At 35.9% G+C, this 22,503-nt stretch overlaps 1 protein-coding gene across 4 annotated transcripts in view; it reads left to right on the top strand.

The window, feature by feature from the left end:
- The window catches only part of pcxa (pyruvate carboxylase a), a 596,757-nt gene that overhangs the window by 517,710 nt on the left and 56,544 nt on the right, over window positions 1-22,503 (top strand). For all 4 annotated transcript variants that reach the window (XM_039769066.1, XM_039769065.1, XM_039769063.1 and 1 more), the window contains exon 16: window positions 7,532-7,776. In XM_039769066.1, the coding sequence (XP_039625000.1) occupies window positions 7,532-7,776 (245 nt within the window). The remainder of the gene's footprint in view (window positions 1-7,531; window positions 7,777-22,503) is intronic.

Below are 22,503 nucleotides of genomic sequence, written 5' to 3'. Positions count from 1 at the left end.
ATGTCCATTGAAATCCGCTCCAATCTCCACTTTCTGTCCCATAGGAACACTGTTCATCACTTCATCCAACTCACTCCAAAAATCATCTTTCTCACCCATTGCATACCCAACTTGTGGGGCATATGCACTAACAACATTCATCATCACACCTCCAATTTCTAGCTTCATAATCATTACTCTGTCTGACACTTTCACTTCCAAAACACTTGTGACATACTGTTCTTTCAGAATAATTCCTACTCCATTTCTTTCCCTATCCACACCATGATAGAACAATTTGAATCCACCTCCAATCCACCTGACCTTATAATATATCACCCTTCCTTCTCTTGCTCATATCTGCTTACTCTCTCCCCTTACCAGTCATACTGACAACATTCAAAGTTCCTACCCTCAGTTTAACTCTTTTCACCTTCCTCCTCTCCTCCGGACACGTCTCCACCCTCTTCTCCTTTTTCTTTGGCCTACAGTAGCCCAATTTCTGCCCTTCCTGACGTAACCCTCCCCATTTATCTGGGCTTGGGACCAGCATGAAGAAACACACTGGTTTGTGCATCCCCTGTGGCTGGGTTGCACACAGCTTTACAAGAAGATATTAAAATTTATTTTAGAGTAAATCATTACTCCTTCAGTAAGCTATTCTCTTCTGCTGAGATAATACAACTTGCAATGTTTAAAGTGTTTGGTGATTGCATATTTTTGCAGTAAGCCACTGGAAAAGTCTTAGTCTTATGTACAATGTACATGCCCAGTCAATTAGTTACAATACAGTAATTTTATTTCTCATTGCCTGCTGTAAACAAAAATATTATCACTATTGCTATTATTACTATAAACTTTCATTTGCCATTTTCAACTGAATATGATAAAACCATTAGCACAAAACAAGAATATACATATTGGCATGGCCACATTAATGCAGGTGTCTGGGATACTGCTTAAGTTGGACTGGTATATTGAACAGAGAGGTATTGGAAGAATATATTCTGCTGTCATACAATTGTGTTCCTTCTTTGTCTTAGTTATTTTGCTAAATAAATCTCATTATTCAGGCACTTCTGTGATAGCACCTGGCTAGGAATGTTGTTCCAAAAGGAAAAGTAGACAACTATAAATGTATGGATGCAAAATGACATGTACGGTTATAAATATGCTTATGGCATATGATATACTGTACAAAGTGGTTGGTGGCATCATTGATGCAAAGGTAACATTACTTCAGAAATTAGTAGTCTTTATAAATTAGAGGCACATAGTTTCAAAAATGTCTAAGAGTCTCGAATATCCTAGCATAATGGAGATGACCAAAAACGGATGTATGGATAAAAGATGTCATGTCCGTCAAGAAGAAGTGAGAGGCTTGTCATTTTAAGTCCTAGTCCAACGCTGCTTGAGCCACAGACTGCTTGGGCATGAGCCTGGCTTTTTTATAAGTCTGATGAAGCCCAGATACAGTCAGTAAGGGATGAAAACACCATTTCAAAATGTAGCTGATAGTTTGTATTTTAAAATACTGAAACATTTATTTGTATAAGTGTGTTAGTTACACTATCATTATGTGGAGGAGCTTGGAATGTAGTGTTGCATATTGGTTTGTCAAGCAAGAAATTTCTCTGAGTACTCAACCATGTTACTATTATTACTACTACTTTACCATTGCCTTTATATGAGATAGATGTTCTGTTCCTAATCCTCAAAACCCAAAGTAAATATAATAAACATTGACATTCTAGCAATGGCATTTACTCTGGTATTTTTGCATGAAGGCAGACAAAGTGGTTCTATAAAATAATTAACAAAAGGCAACTAATTAATAAAAAAAAATATTTTAGTTGTGTTGCTCAAGATGTGCCTCTCCTTTTCAAATTAAGTAATAATACTCTCTTATTAGTTTGTGCCACTTATTGAAAAGATTAATACCTCTTCATTATTTCATGACTCTAAAGGTTATCCTGCCACTTCAGCAAGTACATTCTCTTTATGAAACTCCCTCTTAGCAAATTATAAGATGTACATAGTATGCAAAATGACAATTTATTTTTTGATAGTGAATGAAAAGCAAATTGTTAGTTGAAAGTGTAGGGCTGGGGTATCTTTTTTTGTGTTAAGTGAAAATGTACAACTCTGATTTTTTATGAATGTGTTTTGTCACAGTGCTGAGAACTGAGGTAGTCTCATAATATCAAATAACAGACTCAAGCCTCATCTTTTGACTTTCTTATCATAGACTAATTTCTGTTTTTGTGAATTACTTATAAGTACTGAGCTTGGATATTTTCAGCAAGCATAAAACTCCAGGTTGTATCAGAGGAGTCTTAATAGATTAGCCATTTTATTTATTTGTCTCAGAAATGCAAAAAGGGCAAGTTTTATTCATTTAATAGGGTCCTTTAAAGAAAGAAAATTGACCAAAGAATTTGTACTACAGATTGAGTATCCCTAATCCGAAATGGCTGGGATACAGAAGCATTTTGGATATTTTTGGATTTTATAATATTTGTACAGTATGTACTTAATGTGATATCTTAATCTTCTAGGAATTTGCAGGCAAACTAGCTTTGAATATAGCTCACTCATATATTTCACAGAGCCATTATTATAATGTGTATTTATGTGAAAAATATTAAACCTCAAAAGTGGTGAATATGATGTATAGACTATTTTAGAATTAAAATGTTCATACGCTTCTTTCCATGAAAGTTTTAAATTTTTTTTTAATATATAAAATTGGCACCTTTGCAGCTTTTTTCCTTTCTTGCTTCCCTGCACAGAATCTCTCCTACATTCAGTGACTGATTTGCAGGCCTAGGCCAGGGGTCCTCAATCACGGTCCTGGAGAGCCGCAGTGGCTGCAGGTTTTTGCTCCAACCCAGTTGCTTAATAAAAAGTACTTATTGCTAAAGTAACACTTCTGCTTCACTTTAGTGATTTTGAGCCCTTATTGCTTAATTTTGTCTTAAACAGCTATTTTAATTGCTCCTTATTATCAATAACATGCAAATGACAAGAGAGAGCAGCATTTCTCCATTTAGCTTATTTACATTTACACCTGTGTGTATTTATCTGCACTACTGGGTTTAATTAAATACTTGGAAGAAAAATGAAGAGAAAAAAGTGAAGGACTGAGAATTACTCGTCCATTTTAGCCTTCAAATCATTTGCATGATAGAAAGGGAAAGAAAATCTAGGATATTAGAATGACCTGACATAGCAGAGTTAATTTAATTTCATAGCTTGTTAGTGCTTTATTGGCAAGAATTGCTTTCTAATTAAGCAACCAGGTCAGAACAAAAACCTGCAGCCACTGCGGCTCTCCAGGACTGGGATTGAGGACCCCTGGCCTAGGCTTTTCTCCCCCTTTATGTCCAGAGCGCACGTCCCTCAGAGTTCATAGCATAGAGTCAATACTATGAGACATTGAACAGTGGGGGATTGCAACCACCCCGTCTGCCTATGGGGCACATGCCCCTCAGATAACACCCCAGGCTGTGTCCATGCTGTGCCACTTCCCAAGTAACCCACGCCCTCATAGTAGATTAAGTAATGGTGCTTTATGGCACTTACCCCTAGCTCAGAACGGAGAAATGTGTTTGTAATCTGCAAGTAATGTTGTTCATCTCTGCTCGGCAGTTTAAAAAAAAATAAATAAATAAATTAGAGGGAACATAGGTGGCATTATATAGACGCTCAAACATTTGGAATTTGATATTTCATATTAGGAATACTCAATCTTTATTATAATTTTTGCAACAATTAGTACTACGTAACACCACTGGATTTTAATGCATTGCAGTGAAAGGATAGGCCAGACTACAATTTGTCACCTATGAGACAGGTGTTTGGTGATACTTAAGACAAGATACATGATCAATAAAATGGCTGACGCAGTTCTCTAGCCGCATAAACTGATTTCATGCATTGTACATGTCTTTGTTGCATATTATACTTGGATCTTTGATTTTGTTCTTTCATGAATTGATTTCAAATATGTTAGTGTTTGTGCCAATTTTTTATTGGAGCCATGCATTTAAATATACAATAGAAGTGTGGCAGCCATGTCAGCCATTTTATTGATCATGTATCTTGTCTTAAGTAACTCTTAACACCTGTCTCATAGGTGACAAATTGTAGTCTGGTCTATCCAAACCCGTTTTGAGTTTCTCCTTTTAGATTTCTTTTTTATAACTGCTTCTAGGACTAGATATTGCTTTAGGTTCCCAAAGCTTTGGACAGTCTTTATTTCAGTGTATCCCACCAAAGTCTTACTTTGGCAGTGACATTGTCTGGCTAAGGTTCAAGGTTTCTTTTTTTCATGTTTACACAAGAAAACACAAAATTTGCTTTCTCAGTTGCATCTAATAACAAGACAAAGAAATGAAGCAAAACAAATAGATACAAGACAGGTTAAGGTAAGGCAGTTTGATAAGGCATAAATACACAAAACTTGTTACAGGATACATATCAAACCTTAATCATTTTCTCCGATATTCAACTCTATTAAAAAGTCATATGGCAATAGGAAGGAAGAAAGGAATTTCTAGAGTGATTTGTGTGGGTTCTCAAAGTGACTATACTTCCTGATATACTGAAAAGGATGTCTGTCGTCAGTTGAGATTATTTCTAGTTTCTTTAGCATTGTCCTCTGACACACACCTGCCAGATCTACCTCAGTCTCAATGACTTTAGCTAAGTGAGGATTATGTGTTGTCACTTAAGATAAATGTAAAATTATGTGATTTGTGTATGTAAATACTTCAGTATCACAAATTCATATTTGCATATTGTTAGCCCAGTCCCTTTTTTGTTCCCATTGATTTTTCTCAAACTTATTTTCTGTTCAGAATTAAAAGAAATACTGTTGGGTTTAGTTGCCGTGGTAATCTGTTCATTTCTTAATATTGTTGCATCAGCCATTCATTACATTCAGTTATGTTTAAAATGTGATAGGTCTTCAACTTAATGTGTACTTAAAGAGAGAACTTTGAAGAGTGTTGGTTTTTTTTTTTTTAATCGAAAATATCAGTACATATTTACAGACCTATTGCAAAAAATGCAATAGTTTGAAATTTAAATGTTAAAAGTGTTTTTTACAAGAAAGAATGTTTACAGAACTCTTTTTCTTGCAGAACCTTTTCTTCCTTGATACCTGAGTGAGCTGTAGGGCATGTCAACTTTTTTCCCTTTTAATTTGGAATTAGAAAAGATAAAAAATTTTTAAATTAAATTACTGCTTATTTTGGTGACATTAATTCAGGTTATTTCTCTTCTATATGTAATTGAATATTCTTCTAGAGTTCTTTTGAAACCCCCCTGTAGTTCTGCACTCAGCAGCTTCTGCTGTAGTTATTCTTCCGTATGATTTTGTGTGGGTGGTGGCATGAATCAACACAGTCCTGCCAAAATCACTGTCTCATATTTCTGTGAAGTGTATTTCTCATTGATTAGGAGCAAACTTGCTAAGAAAAAAAAAACACAAGCAAATAAAGATACTAAACTCAGAGTGGTGGGAAGACTCCAAGACAAAAACTTTGCCAAGCATTACCAATTTCTGAATTGGCATACAGCTGGGGACTGATAATATCACATGCATTTTCTAAATCTACATTTTTCTTATTAGCTTATAAAGTATTTTGAAAAATAACTGCACATCTTTGTAGCTTTTAAAGATTTTTGATTGTAGCATGATCAGAGCAAGTTACTGCAAATGCCATGTGCTTACAAGGGTTCACTGGTAAGTGGGCAAGATGTCATAAAAATATGTGAAAACCTTACTTTATTGTTTACAGTCTTGTGTTTCTTTAAATATAATAAAAAAAAATTTAAAACCTACAGTATAATTTAAACCTCTCATTGGCAGCTGCTTTGCAGACATTCTAAGCTTAACCTGCCAAACAACATAATGCATTGAGGATGCACAGCTATAATCAAGAACAATTTCACTCCAATTTGCAAATTATAAAATATGTCCTAGGAAAAAAGTGGTAAAACTGCTCAGATAAAAACAACTGGTCGGAATGTACTCAGAATTCAAAAGAAGTATGAGTGAAAGAGGGCAGAGCAGAAGTTTTTTTTGTAGTGTTACATCATGAGCATTTCAGAACCTCCATTTTGTTTCCTTACATTATGGAACAATGCAATTATTTTTGCATTGTAAACATTTATTTTGCCATTATTAAAAACATTAAATAAGTGCTGCAGTTCATCCTGAAATGCAAATAATGTGCATTTTAAGAAAAACAAATGTATGTGTTAACCTGGCTTGGTGGTCTTTAAATGAGAAGTGGTGTGTTTAGTTTCCAATCAGTGCAGTGGTTGCGTTTAAATGCAGAGAACCACTCTATTTATAAATGACTGTATGCATGTATGCATGTGATAGCTTGGCGCTCTATCCAGGAATGTTTCCTGCCACATGCCCAGTATTATAATGACACTGATTTATTGGTTTAGGGAATGGCTGGATGAATGTTCCATTTTGTACAGGTTGTGGTCACAAGGGAGGAAAGGCAAAGGACTTACTGTAGTTCCTTCTCCACAACTCTTTCCTGTGTTGCAGCCATTACTACCAGGATAGACTCTATCCGAACCATGAACTGGAGTAGGCAGGTTGGAGAATGCTGTGTTTATAGAGTGAGCTGTACTACAAAGTTAAATTTTAAAAAATGGGACACTGTTTGGAGAAACTGCAGCCAATTTCAACAATAGGCGCTGGACAAAATATTGGATCACCAAATAATAATAATAATATCAAGGTTCTCATGAGGAAGAAGGGCTGTCATACAAGCTCTTTCTTGTGTGCTGTAAGGTACTGCACCATTCTTCAAGAAGTAAAGCCTTGAATTTTTTGCCAGACAAGGAAGAAATCTAACTAACTCTTCATGCATCAAAACTTCCCGTAATGGTTCAATGATGTTTAATTCAGATTATTGGGTAGGCCATGGGAGGCACTTGAGCTCATTCGACTATTAATTAAACCACTCTTAAAGTTTAGCATTGTATTTAGTGGGTGTTATCATCCTTGAATAGAGTAACATGATAAGGGAGCAGCGTTTGCACCACAGTGTGCACTTAGTTTTTGCAAAGTGGCCTTGTATTCCTTAGTTCACTACTGTCAAATAAGCTATTATTTTATTGACTCTTCTACAGTTTGATATGTTATCTATTTTAAAGTAGTAGTCCTTGGATTGTCTTTCACACTTGAATGAACAGAGACATAACCCCCATTACCAGTTACATTACCTGCCTTCCACACTGTTGTTCTTTTTTGTGACACTTGTGATATAGCTTTGGCACATGAGAATAGCATGTTATCATCCGTTCACTTTTGGAATCTGATTAACCCAGCTCTAGAATCCTGAGTAGGGCTGGGAAACCTGTGACAAGGTAGGGCCATCTTGTATATATCATTTCTATTAGTTGTGCTGTGATGGCCTGGAGTGTAACTGTAACAGTAGGCCAGAAAGGACCAATGGTGTCTTGAGCCTACATTTTTCTGTGGTGCTGCCATACTTTACATTTTTTTTTTTTTTTTTAGGCATTGCTCTGGAGCAGGTGTTTGATTACAGTGAGTACTGGGAGGTAACACGGGGTCTATATGCTGCTTTTGACTGTACGGCCACTATGAAGTCTGGGAATGCTGATGTATATGAGAATGAGATACCTGGAGGACAGTACACCAATCTTCACTTTCAGGCACACAGTATGGGCCTGGGTAACAAGTTTAAGGAGGTCAAGAAAGCATATGCAGAGGCCAACAAACTATTGGGAGACCTCATCAAGGTGAGAGCTCACTTTTTGTATATACTTTTTTGATTGTAAGTACTAAGAAGGATGCCTAATACAAATGCTAACTTCAGCTTTGAGATTCTAAAATATACGGTGTTTTAAACTTTTTACAATATTTTTTTAATGTGTTGAACATAGCTTTCCATATTTATTATGAAGAGCACCATAATTTAATTTATCAAATGAAATATCAAATTTTAAATTGTACATATAGAGCTATTAGACTTGTATACGGGTCATGTCTGAAATCTTTTTGGTTGTTCGCATCACTGAAAATGTATGTAGTTATTAAGATTAGTGTATTCCATGGTCAAGACACTTCCCCCAGGAAAATTTCAGATCATATTCATTCCAGGATGTGTCATCTCTGTTTACTTAGAGTTTGAGAAGTTCAACACCACCCCTGTGTTTGGCACCCACCCACTTTTAAAGTCACTGATCCTTTTTTTTTTTTTTTAAACTTAGTGAAAGTGCATGTGTGCATCATCTTCAGAGTAAAACATGTAAGAAAGGAAATAAATACTGTATATGTATATGGTTATTTTCACACAGCACATTTTACTGAGTAAATGTTCAGAGCACTTGTACAAATTTAAAGCTAAAATACAATAACTGTAGTTCCACTATACATAATGTACATAAAATATTAGGAAAATGAGTTTGAACACACAGTAAAAGGACAATTTCCATTCAAATAACAAAATCATGATAAGTCCAGTAACTTTGTAAGTGGGATATAGTTAGTTGGCACTGGATAAGAAGAAAATCACTGCAGTCAATGGCATTCCTAGGAAAAGCGAGCCATTTAGGATTTACAGTCAGGTCAGTTTTAACAGATAAAATCACAACTGTAGTGAATAATGGCGAGAGACTATAAACACCCTCCTGGACATTCTGCAATATAATAACTATATAAGTTAATTATGCCCTATCGCTGTTGTATTCCTAAACTCTGGATATCTCTGGTGTCATTGGCCATTGGCAGGAGTACCAGCTTAACAACATAGCAGTTTCATGGCTAATTTACAATAAAAGCAACTCATCAGTAGTCTTTTTTCTTGATCGAAATGTTGATCCCAGTCGGATATCTCTAACAAGCAAGCACATCATAGAGATAGAGATAGATAGATAGAGATAGATTTGTGAATTTGGCCCTAAACTTAGCTGCTATTTAGTCTAAACATTTACCATAACTCTTATGTGGTCATTCAAGTAATGCTTTTTGTAGCAGCAGCTTCAATTAACTAAAGAAAAAAGAAATTTTGAAGAAAGTGAATCCTTGCCTAAGCACTTTGCATGTGAATTTAAAATGCATTACATTTTTTTTTGTGTTGATATACGTATAATAAATATACATTTACATAGGCAAAAAAGTAACCTGAGATTCTTACAGAATAAGCCATTTAACTCAAAGGTTTTATAGTATACTATAGTACCTGCTGATATAAGCTATTGCAGTGTTTGAACTCTGGTCCTGGACATCTCTGAGGGTTCTGATTTTTTTTTTTTTTTTTACATTTTAACAAATGCCTTAGTTTGAAGCCAATCAGTTCCGACTATTTTATCACTTAATTAGATGTCTTGTTTTAACTTTCTATATTTAAATAATATAGAATTGGCCTGATATTTAGCAGTAATCGAAGGGAAATGGATGAGCACAAGCTATTTTACCATAATATTTTGGAGGAATTGATCACAATGTTTTAGCAGGGTAATTCAGTATAGAAGATAATCACCAGAGTGTGTATATACTGATTAATTGTTCCTAGCAGGACCATGAAATATGGGAAAACATAATGTAGATTTACATCGCTGACTGCTGGAGCCTAGAACTCAGTTATTATTTCCCCCTGTTAAGCTAGAGAGGACTGGTATGGCCCTGTTGTCTTTTAATTTAGATGCAGAGGAAGGAAGATACTGTCTGATTTGAATGATGGACATTTGTCTTTGGAATTGCAATTTAGAATTTGTTGTAAGCTGAACATCTCTATTTTGCTGAAATTAATTACATTTCTAAAGGCAATCATTAATTTTCTTGAGGGGTATTCTGTACCATGTAAGATAGCCAGAAAAGAAAGTATAATTTTCAGACTGCTGAGGAGACATCAGTGATTATCAATGTCAAATGCAATTATATTAAGAATAAAACTGTATAACATTGATGGGCTACGATAAAGACAGATTTAATATATATATTTTATATTTGATCCATATAAATCATTAGGTTGGTGTATGTATTTTATCATTTGCAGTAGCATTCAGAGTACACCATGTCTATTTAAAGCTCTTTGCCCAAGCAGACAAATTTCCTTGCCTTATTTTTTCTCATGTGGTTGAGTCCATCTCATTTTTAGCTATCTTTGTTTTGAGAAATGCTGCTTAATATTGATTCTTTTTCTTGTAGATAGAATTTGAGGTACATGAGATTTTGAGTAAGTCCAGGATTCACAAAACTACTTGATTTCAAGATTTTTTTTGTATGCATGTAATATAAGGATACCATTCTCTGCCCAAGCCCTCTCCAGAGTTGAATGTAGTGAGCAAATAATTTTGATAAGGTTGTTTTCAGGGACTAGGCTTGAAGTGAACCAGCATTTTATACCCGGAGTCTAGCATTAATTACTTTAATACATAAAATGACAATCCAGCATTATAAGACAAGCATACATCGCACCACACAGCATGAAGACACGAGTAATGAGTCAAACTGCTTCAACCAGAACAAATGAAAAGTTTAGTGTGCAGTGTGTAATATTTTTCGAGTTTAGATGGTCAAAAGTGAAAAACTAACACTTGTACAAAAACTGAAGTAAAATTAAGAATCCAGTATTTGATTAAAGGATTTTTTTCTAATCAAGCTTTGTATTTAAGTTAAAGGGTAAAGATGTGTCAATAAACAGATGGACATGATAAAGCGCACTGAAGAATGAATAACTGAAAGTTATGTTCCAAATTACTAAATGAAGTAGTAAATAAGGGGGAAAAAGCTCAGGATTTTAAAATCCTACATCTTGGTTTTCGTCAGGCCTTGGTATAATATTAGAATCTTCCCTATTTGTTTGTATGTTGAAATGTTTCAGTTTTTTTTTTTTTTTTTGACGGATGGTTATAAGTTAAAATTAGCTTTGAGCCCTTGGGGTCAGCTCATTGCTGACTAACATCTGGGCCCGTTAAATTGCTTCTTAGTTTTATGTTTGTATGTTTAATTTTGTCTGTGTGAGGTTATGGTTCAGTCATCCATTCTTGTTCTTCATTGACTTATCTACATAAATAATGGATATGATTGATTGAGTGCCTGATTGCTATTGAATGCTTACTAAATGAACCGAATATAAATAAATGCAGCTGCATCACTTTTTTATTAGGTATTGTGATTTACTTTATAATAGTACTAAAATCAAATTCATATTGATAACCTGTTACCACACTGTTAGTAACAGTTACTAAAAAACTCACCCTACCCCCAAAATAAATAAATACTTCACATTTCATTTTCTGGTTTCATTTATTCTTTTCTGAGTGGTATCCTGTTTTTTTTTTTACTCCTATTTTTTATTTAGTGTAGTTTTTCTATAAAACCTGGAAATGGAATATTACCAGCAATTCACCAACCTGTCTGTCTTCCTGATGGATTCTGAGAAGTAGCTACATGCACATCATGTTATCCAAATAAGTGTCTTTCACTTCCAATATAGTGGTCAGGATCTGTTGATGAGGTCACTATCCAATATAAAGTTTGATATTAGTGAGTTGATCTTTAATTTTCAATAAATATTGCTTCAAATGTTTTTTAAGCAATATGAAAGCAATTATTAACAAATCTAGTCCCAAAATATTTATTTAAATGAATGTTTAAATATACATTTATTTTTATAAATATAATGAAACAAAATTTTCCAGAAATTTGAACTAGAATTTATAACCACTTGGTCCATTTTAAGAAGAGAAGAAATGATTGCAAACAAAAATATTCAGGTTCTAGTTTTCCACATTTTTAACCCTTCCTTTGCCCTTCAAGAAAATAGCTTTTCATTTTGCAATTGTATAAAACTACATTCTGCAAATGTAGTACAGGACTGTGCTTTGCACCTTCACTGCTTTCTATATTTAATATGCAGTGTTTATTTACTAGACTTATTGTTGTTCACCACACTCGTCCTCCAATAGCTGGATGATTCAAAAAATAGTTATATGTGGTAGTTCATATACAAAATTAAGTGTCTGTCTGAGTGTGTGTGTGTGTGTGTGTGTGTGTATATATATATATGTATGTATGTGTGTATATGTGTATATGTGTATATGTATATGTATATGTATATGTGTATATGTATATGTGTGTGTATATATATATATATATATGTATATATATATATATATATATATATATATATATATATATATATATATATATATATATATATATATATATATATATATATATATATATATATATACTGTGTGACCCTCCATGGATATGCCTTCCCAGACAATCATTAACCCACCACCAAACTGCTCATGCTGAATGATGTTACAGGCAGCATAATGTTCTCCATGGCTTCTCCAGACCCTTTCACTTCTGTCACGTGCTCAGGGTGAACCTGCTCTCATCTGTAAAGCACAGGGCACCAGTGGTGCATCTGCCAATTCTGGTATTCTATGGCGAATGCCAATCGAGCTGCTTGCTGCTGGGCAGTGAGCTCAGGGCCCATTAGAGGACATGGGGCCCTTGGGTCACCCTCATGAAGTCTTTCTGGTTGTTTGGTCAGAGACATTCACACCAGTGGCCTGCTGGAGGTCATTTTGTAGGGCTCTGGCAGTGCTCATCCTGTTCCTCCTTGCCCAAAAGAGCAGATACTGGTCCTGCTGATGGGTTATGGACCTTCTATGGCCCTCTCCATCTCTCCTAGAGTAACTGCTTGTCTCCTAGAATCTCCTCCATGCCCTTGAGACTGTGCAGGGAGACACAGCAAACCTTCTGGCAATGACACGTATTGATGTGCCATCCTGGAGAAGTTGGACTACCTGTGCAACCTCTGTAGGGTCCAGGTATCGCCTCACGCTACCAGTAGTGACACTGACTGTAGCCAAATGCAAAACTAGTGAAGAAACAGTCAGAAAAGATGAGGAGGGAAAAATGTCAGTGGCCTCCACCTGTTAAACCATTCCTGTTTTGGGGGTCATCTCATTGTTGCCCCTCTAGTGCATCTGTTGTTAATTTCATTAACACCACAGCAGCTGAAACTGATTAACAACCCCCTCTGCTACTTAACTGACCAGATTAATATTCCATAAGTTTCATTGACTTTATGCTATACTCTGATTAAAAAGTGTTCCTTTAATTCTTTTGAGCAGTATATATATACACACACACACACACACACACACACACACACACAGTTGAACCTCGAGATACAAGTTTAATTCGTTCCAGCACTGAGCTTGTATAGCGAATTTCTCGTATCTGGAACAAAGTTCCCCATTGAAAATAATGGAAACCCAGTTAATCCGTTCCGCACCCCCAAAAATATCAGTAGTATGGATACACTTTGTCTGCTGAGCATCATGTGATCATAACTGAGCTGATGGTTCTTCTCTCTAGTGCGCATCTCTCTTTCCTTATCTCTCTCACTCACGCACGCGTCTCTCTCTATCTCTCTCGCTTGCGCGCACCTCTGTCCTTATCTCTCTCCTCACCTTTTATTGGCTAACTAAAAAGATTACAATATGCAAGCTTTCGAGGCAACTCAGACCCCTTCTTCAGGCAAGATGTAATCAAAGCTTGCATATTGTTATCTTTTTAGTTAGCCAATAAAAGGTGTCATTTTGCTTGGCTTTTCTCTACATTCATAATGGCTAACACGGTACAACACCCTAGTACTCCTCTTCAGGGCAATCGTCTCCTATTCTCCGTCTGCATGTCTGCAATATTTTTGGATACGCTTAGACGGCAAACTGCTACAGCGAAACAATGAAATCACAAGCACACAAACGCGTAGATCCTCACGCTATGGGAGAACAAGGAAAACTGAGTGAGCTGACGGGCTGGCAGCGTCAGCTTGGGTGAATCACCGAGTCGCGGCGGATCGGGAAACGCGTCACACTTAACCAAAGCCTGGCTTGTGGCTCGTTACGTGAGCCAATGCTTGGATTTAGATCCAAATTTTTCGCTTATACTTTCCTCGTATCTTGAATTTCTTGTATACAGAGCTGTTCGTATCTCGAGGTTCCACTCTATCTATCTATCTATGGGAGTGTTCTGCCTTTAAAGCATTCTGGGCAAATATGTTTGTAAATTCCTTTGATGTAAAATCAGTCCTACCTCCTTGAAGTTAGTATTTAGAGTAAAACATGCAGGAATAAAAATGTGCTATGAAAGATCAGTTGTGATATCCTATACCACACTTACTTGAAGACCTGTTCTGCTTAAATAGAGACATCCCAATCCACCGCCTGTATCTCAGTGGAAAATGAATGTTCTATGTTATTAGAATATACTGGTTATCTTCATGAATGTAGTCCTAAAGTAACCATGCTATGCTTGTGTTCATCCTGTCTATTTTGCTTCTTTGCTTTATCCTATACCAAGAACTGTATTAGGCAGGGTTTTCTAGTTTAGTTTTCTTGTTGATGTCAGGGTTGAATGCTGATTACCATGGATTGCCTTAGAAGCATGTAAGTGTACTTGTTATGGATTCTATTACTCTGTTTACATTGAAAATAATAATAAACAAGTCAGTCTGTTCAACCGAACAAATGTGGCATTTTTAAACTACCAAGAAAGGCACATTTTACATTTCCTTTGATATTCAGAATATTTTACTATTGGTGGTGGTTAGTAGTTTACTGTATCTTCTGTCATTGTTATAGAGGTATGCAACTGCACCAAAACATTGAAAATGCCTTTATTTAACATATAGAAATTTTAATAAAGGTAACAAATTCCAAAACATACATATATGAATGTCGTTAGTCAGATAGGTATCTTAAGCGTAGTTAAATTCTGTAACTCAGCAGCTAAGTTAACATCTCTGTACCTGTAACATTCCTGTCTCCTGCTGTTTCTTAGTCCTTTTGGCTGCCTTATTTCTTCCAGAGGACTATGGCTTCTTCTACCTTCAAGGTACTTTCTTATGTAAATATATAATTTAACATTGCTCTCCATTCACCAAGAGGCTTGTCAGTCCTCTGTTATAGAATAGCCTGAGAACTGAATAAAATGCCAGCATACATAAATAAACTGAGGAATAGCTATAAATGTGTTTATTATGCCCAGAAGCTAGATAGATTTCCATCCAACCTTTTAAAAATAACAGTTGAAAAAACCCATGCAGTAAAGTAATACCACAGTCAAAATGGGAATAAAAAGCATCTACACATCAAAGTATTATAGTAGGTATACTGTAGTGCTGTTCAGCGGCAATACAGTAAGAGTAAGATATATTCATCTGAATATACTTCAGAACACTGTACTGTACAGAACCTTTAAAATATCCATTAAAGGAACAATATTAATGAATTATAATTTTTCAGAAACTTCCTTGCAGCTTTCTTGCATGAATTAATGTGAAACTTGTTAAGAATTGTTTACTAAAAAGAGTGTAATAACTTACCTGCTGTATGCAAACTGATAATTATGCGATAACATTTGCATTTCCTTCACCACAAGAAGAGCCTGCTGTGTTTATATTTTGCAGTGATGCTTATACTAGGTGGAAGTAAATATGCAAGATTTTAAACTTGCATATACAAGGTCATTCATGTAATGTAAACTGTGCTGCTTATTTTTTTATATGACCAATTGTGGTGCTCCCTTTAAATAAATTTATACTGAATATGTGAGCTTGCCCAATGATCAGTAACTTAATTGACACTGAATATTAGACTGCTAAGGGAAATAACTTTTCTCATGAGAATGTTTGCAAAATAATTAGTAAGTTGCAATATGGCTAATGAAGTCTTCTTAAAATGTTAATATACATGTAATCTGTGTCTTGCACTCAGTCACTTACTCTACAAGTTCTATTGTCCTTCTTCCACAATGTAATAGTGTCGCATATGCTGCATGACACAAACTGCACATCTGCTAATGTTCTAGGCAATAAATGCATACACTGAGCTGTGCGTATGATGGAACAGTGTTTTTACACTCTGTGCATATGAAACCCTGGTCAACCTGTAAGCTAACAACAATTTAAATTAACATAGCACCTAGCTAGACAGTTTCTTTCCCCTGCCATAATAACATATTAAATTTAATGTGATTAGTCTTGTCCATTTCGGAAGATGGATGTCTGGTGATGGAACTCCGTTACCAACTGTATTTTACTTTTTTTTCTCCATTATCCTGAGATATCTGGTATTTACTGAACTAGAGGGGTTTTAAGTAAAGTAAATACAAGTATAGAAGAAAATGGGCTCAGAAAGAAATGGAAAAGACAGCTAAGGCTTCATTTACATCTAAACAGGCTTCAAGTTGAAGTTCAAGGTACGGTCTGCTAGGGACTGTCCTGGAGCAGACAGGTGAAAGAATGGATCTCCGGGTACTTGACTCTGGAACATCAGCTCAAGCTGAGAGCAAAAGTGGAAATGAAACTGGAAGAGAGTTGGACCAGGAGGATTATTCAATTTCAGAAGCTTCATTGGAACTGTGCATGGCCTTTACTCTCCCTGCTGTCAACTACCTTCTGTGAGTCAGCAGCTCCAATTTCATCTGGGCTTTCTACTCCTCCTGCGGAGCACGGAGAAGACCAAATCGAACAGGCTGAGCTGAGGCAACCATCACCGCAATAACTACCACTCTTGTGTGGGACATAAGGTTCTAAAGAGTAGTATAAAGAAAGTTACAAATGATATAAGGAAAGATGTAAATAATATAAACTGCTTCAGGATATTAAAGACCAGGAGAAATGTGTAAGTAATCGCTTTGATGCAACTTTTAAAGGCATGCTAGAAAAAATTGAGGAAAAAATATAGGGAAAATGCGAGAAGAAGTTTGAACACTTGGTGCTCAGCTTGAAGAAGTTAGCAAACATTCACGACTCATTTTGAAAGAGTTGAACAATTGGCATCTACCACTGCCGAATGCAAAGTGCTTGGAGACGTACTAGCTGTACTGGAAGATGGATACAGATGGAGTAATATCAGAATTGAAGCTCTCCCTGAAAACTGTGAAGCTCCAAACCCATTGAAATCATAGTCCAGTGAAATTCATAGCTGAACTATTCTCTAAAATAATTGGAGAGGACTTCAAAGCTGCCGAGTTATCTTACCTCGTACGTGGATCAAATGCCTCAAAACCATGAAGCCTCTTCGTATAGTTCAACAAATTACAATTGAAATTAAATGTATGTGTGTGTGTGTATATATATATATATATATATATATATATATATATATATATATATATATATATATATATATATATATATATATATATATATATATATATATATATGAAAATAACCATATTCATATTTTCCCTGATTTCTCAACATCAACAACTGCTAAACGTGCCACATTTTACAGCATTTATGGAAAGCTAAAATCAGATGTGGCCTCTTGTATCATGCTAAATTGAAAGTGGATTTTGAAGGCAAGTACTACATTTTTAGTTCTCCCGATGAAGTAGAAAAAGAGCCAAGAAACTTGATCCCGACACTATTTCCGATGCTATTTCCTTCTCGGCTATTTTTACATTTTAATTACAATTATTTTTTTCTCACCAACGGGGACTGTTTAACAACTGTTTAACTTTTGGCCTTCCTCTCTCAAGGGTGGGGATTGAATTGAAATTAGTTTTGTTAAATTTGACTTGTTTGTATGGAATGTTACTTGCTTTTAATAAATTCAATTAAAAAAAGAGAAAAAAAACTTTAATTAGACTGAGAGCTGACTATTCTTTCTCTGCCTGTTTTTTTCTGGTTTTGTGTTAGTTATTGTAATAATGCAAGTAACTTTGAGATAAATAGATTCTTAAATGTTTGTGTCACTCTGTCTCATCTTGTGCAGATTTACTTAACGAACGGAGATTTCAGTATTCGTGCAAGCGTATTTGTAAATTTTGTGATCATTTGTTTATGGCAATAAATTTGGTCTAGAAAGTAATACCACATTTTATAAACGGAATTACAACATCCCGCCCCAAATTAAGATACCTTTTATGAAATGGTTGCAAGAAACAGGAGGTGCCAGACTAACTGCTATAGCTTTCAGGGAAAGAGGAGAGCTGCAAGAGGCTCGGTGGCCTAGTGGATGGTGAGAGTTGCATCATGAGGTAACTAGGGCTGGGCGATTTTGCCTAAAAAAAAAATCTTCGATTTTTAAAGAAAAATTCAAGTTTTGATTCGATTTTTGATTTTTTTTTTCCAATGCACTTAAAAAATGGCTGCAGACATCAGATATAGTGTCAAAAGTGCAACTTTATTGCTATGATTGTCCTCAAGAGTTAAAATGCGTAGAATCTCAAAACAAAAAGTAAATGAGGCTCTGTCATTCAACAATTTCAAGCTTTAACCCAGGTTTAAGCAAAAGTGCAACAGCTTCACAGTAGTTTACATTTTCTGTTCAAGAAATCAGATAATTACAAATGTTGTAACATATAACATTACAATTAAAAAAAATAAACTCTTCTCAGTATAGTGTGAATATAAAAAATGAAACATGCCTGTGGCAGACATATAGCCTGCTCAAAGAATGAACAAATGTAAACTTTTATCTATAACAACAAAACACGTGCTTGTTAGATCTCTGAAACATTGTGCATGCTCATTCTAAACATTTTTTGCAAGAAAGATGAGCCTGTCCACAACCTCTGGCTTAAGGCAGGCCCGGTTGCAGGTTACTATTCCCCCACCCACACTAAGTACCCTCTCTGAGGGGGCACTAATGGCTGGAATAGAAAGATATTTTTTAGCCAGTAAGCTTAGCCTTGGAAAGTTGGGCTGATGCAGCTTCCACCATTCAAGAGGATCTGTGTCTGGCTCTATGTCTGGAATAAGGAAATACGTTGCAAGCTCAGTCTCAATTTTTGTTTTCTCAGATTGTGGGTGTGGCGTGGTGGATGGTGCACTGTTTTTAAAGAAGGCACCCAGAGTCATTTTCTTTTTTGGTGGGGTGTTCTCTTGAACAACTGAGGGACCAGCTTCCTCTGTGATAGAGTTGCAGAGAGCAGAGATCTCAGACGCCGCTCTTTTTTTGACAACTTCCAGTTTGCTTGCATCAGTGTAGGTTGTACGGAACCTCGGGTCTAAAAGTGTGGCCATGTCCAAAAGTTCCTCTTTCTCCAAATCACAGTATTTACTTTCGAGGTAACGCATGATGTTAGCTTTGATTGTTTTTGTTAGCTCCAAATCTTCCTCCTCTGGCAGGAGGAGACTTGTTTTAAACAAATGCAGCACTGGTTTGATGCATGACACACTGACATATGATTCCCCTGACAGTGCATCAGTGAAGTCCTGGAGAGGTTTTACTGCTTTGTTGGTGGCTTCTAATACTTCCAAATCTTGCCACGTGGGAACAAGAACGCGTTTTCTTGTCCGCACCCAGTACACGACTTATTGCCTTCTCTTGCTCAAGAAAGCGCTCAATCATCTTTTGACGAGCCCCCCAATGTGTTGGGGATTCTGAGATCAAAAGATGCTGGGGAAGTCCAAGCTCAGCCTGCACCTCTGTCATGTCTCGCCTTTTTTTCCAGCTGTAGGAGAAGGCTGATACAGCTTTTTTGCAGACCCCTATGGCCCGATCGATCCTTGGATCCTTCACACCATTCTCTGTAATAAATGTGAAAAGAGATTTCGTATATTTTTTGTCACTCCAAGCTTAAACTATATATTTGATTATGTGAGTTTTCAAAATTGTTTTGTACTTTTATCACAATTTTAATAGCTGTGACACAGTTTAATACATAATGTATAATGAATGCAGATTAAGGAAAAGTCAGGTTTATTTATGTAACCCAGTCTATGTGTGTAAACCAGTTGAAATATATACCATGTTCTGGCTATTAAATTATAAGCAAACAGTACTTTACAATGTGCAAGTATGTGCACCTATTTATTCTTACACCAACTCTTACCTATAGCGTTGTGGTGTCTGTGGCCAAAACACTGCAAGCTGGGCCAGTTGTTGTCCTTAAGGGCTTTTATGATGTTGGTGCCACTATCAGTTGTCATGCAGACGAGTCATTCCTCCGAAAGTCCCCAGGAGCTGAGAGCGTCTTTTAAGCCATGGGCAATTATGTCACCAGTGTGGTTGTCGGGGAAATACGCTGTCTGAAGGCAGATGCTGCGCAGAGTCCAACTAGTGTTGATGTAGTGAACCGTCAGACTCAGATATGGCTGCATCGTCCGGCTGGACCACAGGTTCGTTGTGGTTGAGTAAAACTGCATCTCCTCCAGCTCACTGCGGATCTTTTCCTGAGTTGTATTGTACAGGTGAGGCAGCGTTACATCGGCGAAATACTTGCGACTGGGGACAACGTACCTCGCATCTAATACTTTCAGCATGTGATTAAAGCCTTGCTTTTCGACAGAATAACTTGGCAGCATGTCTGTGGCAATATAAAACGTGATCGCCTCTGTAATCGCTTTCCATCGCGCTCCGTTCTTATCATAAGGTACACAGTTTGTAAAACTCTCTGGAAGTGTAGTTTGCTTTTTAGCAGGTGTGCTAGAGGAGCCGTTTCGCTACGGAGTCGGCTGCACTTCTCCCATTCTTCGGGATGTTTATTCCTCAGGTGCTGGAAAAGATTTGTTGTACTGCTGCTTCCAGTAGCAACAGCCTTGAAACATATTTTGCAGCAAAGCTTCTTCTGTGTTTCGTCTGCTGCATCAAAACCAAACCAGTTCCAAATTACGGAATTACCTGTGCCTTTCTTTGGAAGTAGTTCTCTGCTACACGCTGCCATGTTGTTTTGACTGTGTTAGGCGGGGCGGGGGCTGGCAAAATAAAAATCGCTTTAAACTACAAAATCGATAAATCGATGAAATCGATTTTTTGCCCAGCCCCAGAGGTAACATCTGGGATTTAAAGGGCTGTGATTATTTATTCTACTCCTCAGCAGTTTTGCTAGTTTCCCTACAAAAACCAATAAATGCATAATCTTTTGGTTCTGTGTGTAACAGTAGAAATAACTGGGAACATAATGAACTTCTTAGAATATTCATGTCTAGTTGAGTGCTAGTTTGTGATGACCATGTGAAAGAAAGTGTAACCGGTAATCAAAGGCACACTTTGTCTGGGATGCAGTCAGATAATTCTAAATCTGTATTCCTATTAGAATGAGGTTTGACAAACTAGACACTGAATGGTTTCATCTTTCTGGTGCAACATAATAACACTGAATTTTCTTACTTTTTTAGATACAGATGTATCTGAATGTAGGTCATCACAAAATGCTACAGATATATCAGTCTTTTGCGTCATGTAAAAGGTAGAACTAGGCCAATGTGTGGATTTTCAGATTACAAAAAAGTTAAAGCAAAAGCGGTGATCTTTGAACAGTGTATAATGTACTAAATGAATGTAGTATGTATAGAATAGTTCCCGTAGGTTGTTTAAAAATAGAAATTTAATCTATCATGTATATGTGTATAATATGAATTCTGTGTTTGTATATAACATATGTAATTTACTGAATACATAATGGACTGTATAATTTATATAATTCCAGATTGTTCTGTTGTCTTGCGTTATTTTGACACAAAAAGCACATTATATTAGTCTAAAAATTTCAAAGATATTTTAGTGTTTAAGTTTTTTTTATCAACTTTTGCTTTAGAACCAATTTTAAAGTTATCCCAAACCCAATGATGGATGACATCCCTCGTACTGAATCATTAATGCTCATACCACCATAAACGTCTTGTTTTCAAGATGTGACTTGTTAGTACTGAAAACTAACAAAATTACTGTTAGTGTTAATAGCTTTATTTTGAAGGGCTGAAAAAATATATTGTCTATTGTGCCAAACAATTTAAGGTTGGGCTGTCAGCCTTTTATTTTAGCTCTCTCCTGCTAGAGCAACTTGTATTTACAGGTATAGCAAAGTTATATACTGTGTGCTGTGTATTTTAGATTTTTTTGCTTCATAGTCTGTCCAGTGCAATATTAAATAGGCAGTGTTCGTGTTTTTTTTTTTTTCCCTTAAATGTTTAATTTGTAGCATGTATCTTCATTAATTAATATAATGTTGCTGTTTGTTTATTTTTTGCTCATTTATAAAAACAATCAATGCTTTTTTCATCTAAATGAAAAAATTAGCGATCTAGCCTACTTTTCCTTTTTATAGTGGGTGAGAAATCACTTAGGATGTGTAGTGTTTATAACAGAATGAGCAAATACCATATATTCCTGAAATTTTAGAAATGGTCAACATATCTGTGTAATAGTATTTTTAATGTGCTATTTACATTTCAAAAAATATATATTTCTTGATATTCTTTCGCAGCTACTCATACGGACTAATTAAAAAAAAATTTTTTTTTGTATTTGGTACACTTTATATACAGATTACACTTCTATGTTTTAAACTCTCTGTAACCTCCTTACTTTTCCAATTATGCTTATCTTCATATTAAAGTGCTGTTTTTGTCATCCATCTGCTTTCTTTGCCCAGGAGGATGTACCTGAATGAATAAAGAGACAAGTCTTTCATTTGTTAGTTCACCAGGGTCGTCATTTCCTTAGTGTACCAAGGACAGATGTGTCCTGTTATTTTGCCCA

This window comes from Polypterus senegalus, chromosome 11, assembly GCF_016835505.1.
Source record: "Polypterus senegalus isolate Bchr_013 chromosome 11, ASM1683550v1, whole genome shotgun sequence".
NCBI classification, from domain to species: Eukaryota; Metazoa; Chordata; class Cladistia; order Polypteriformes; family Polypteridae; genus Polypterus; species Polypterus senegalus.
This window is presented reverse-complemented; position numbering and strand designations above follow the sequence as displayed.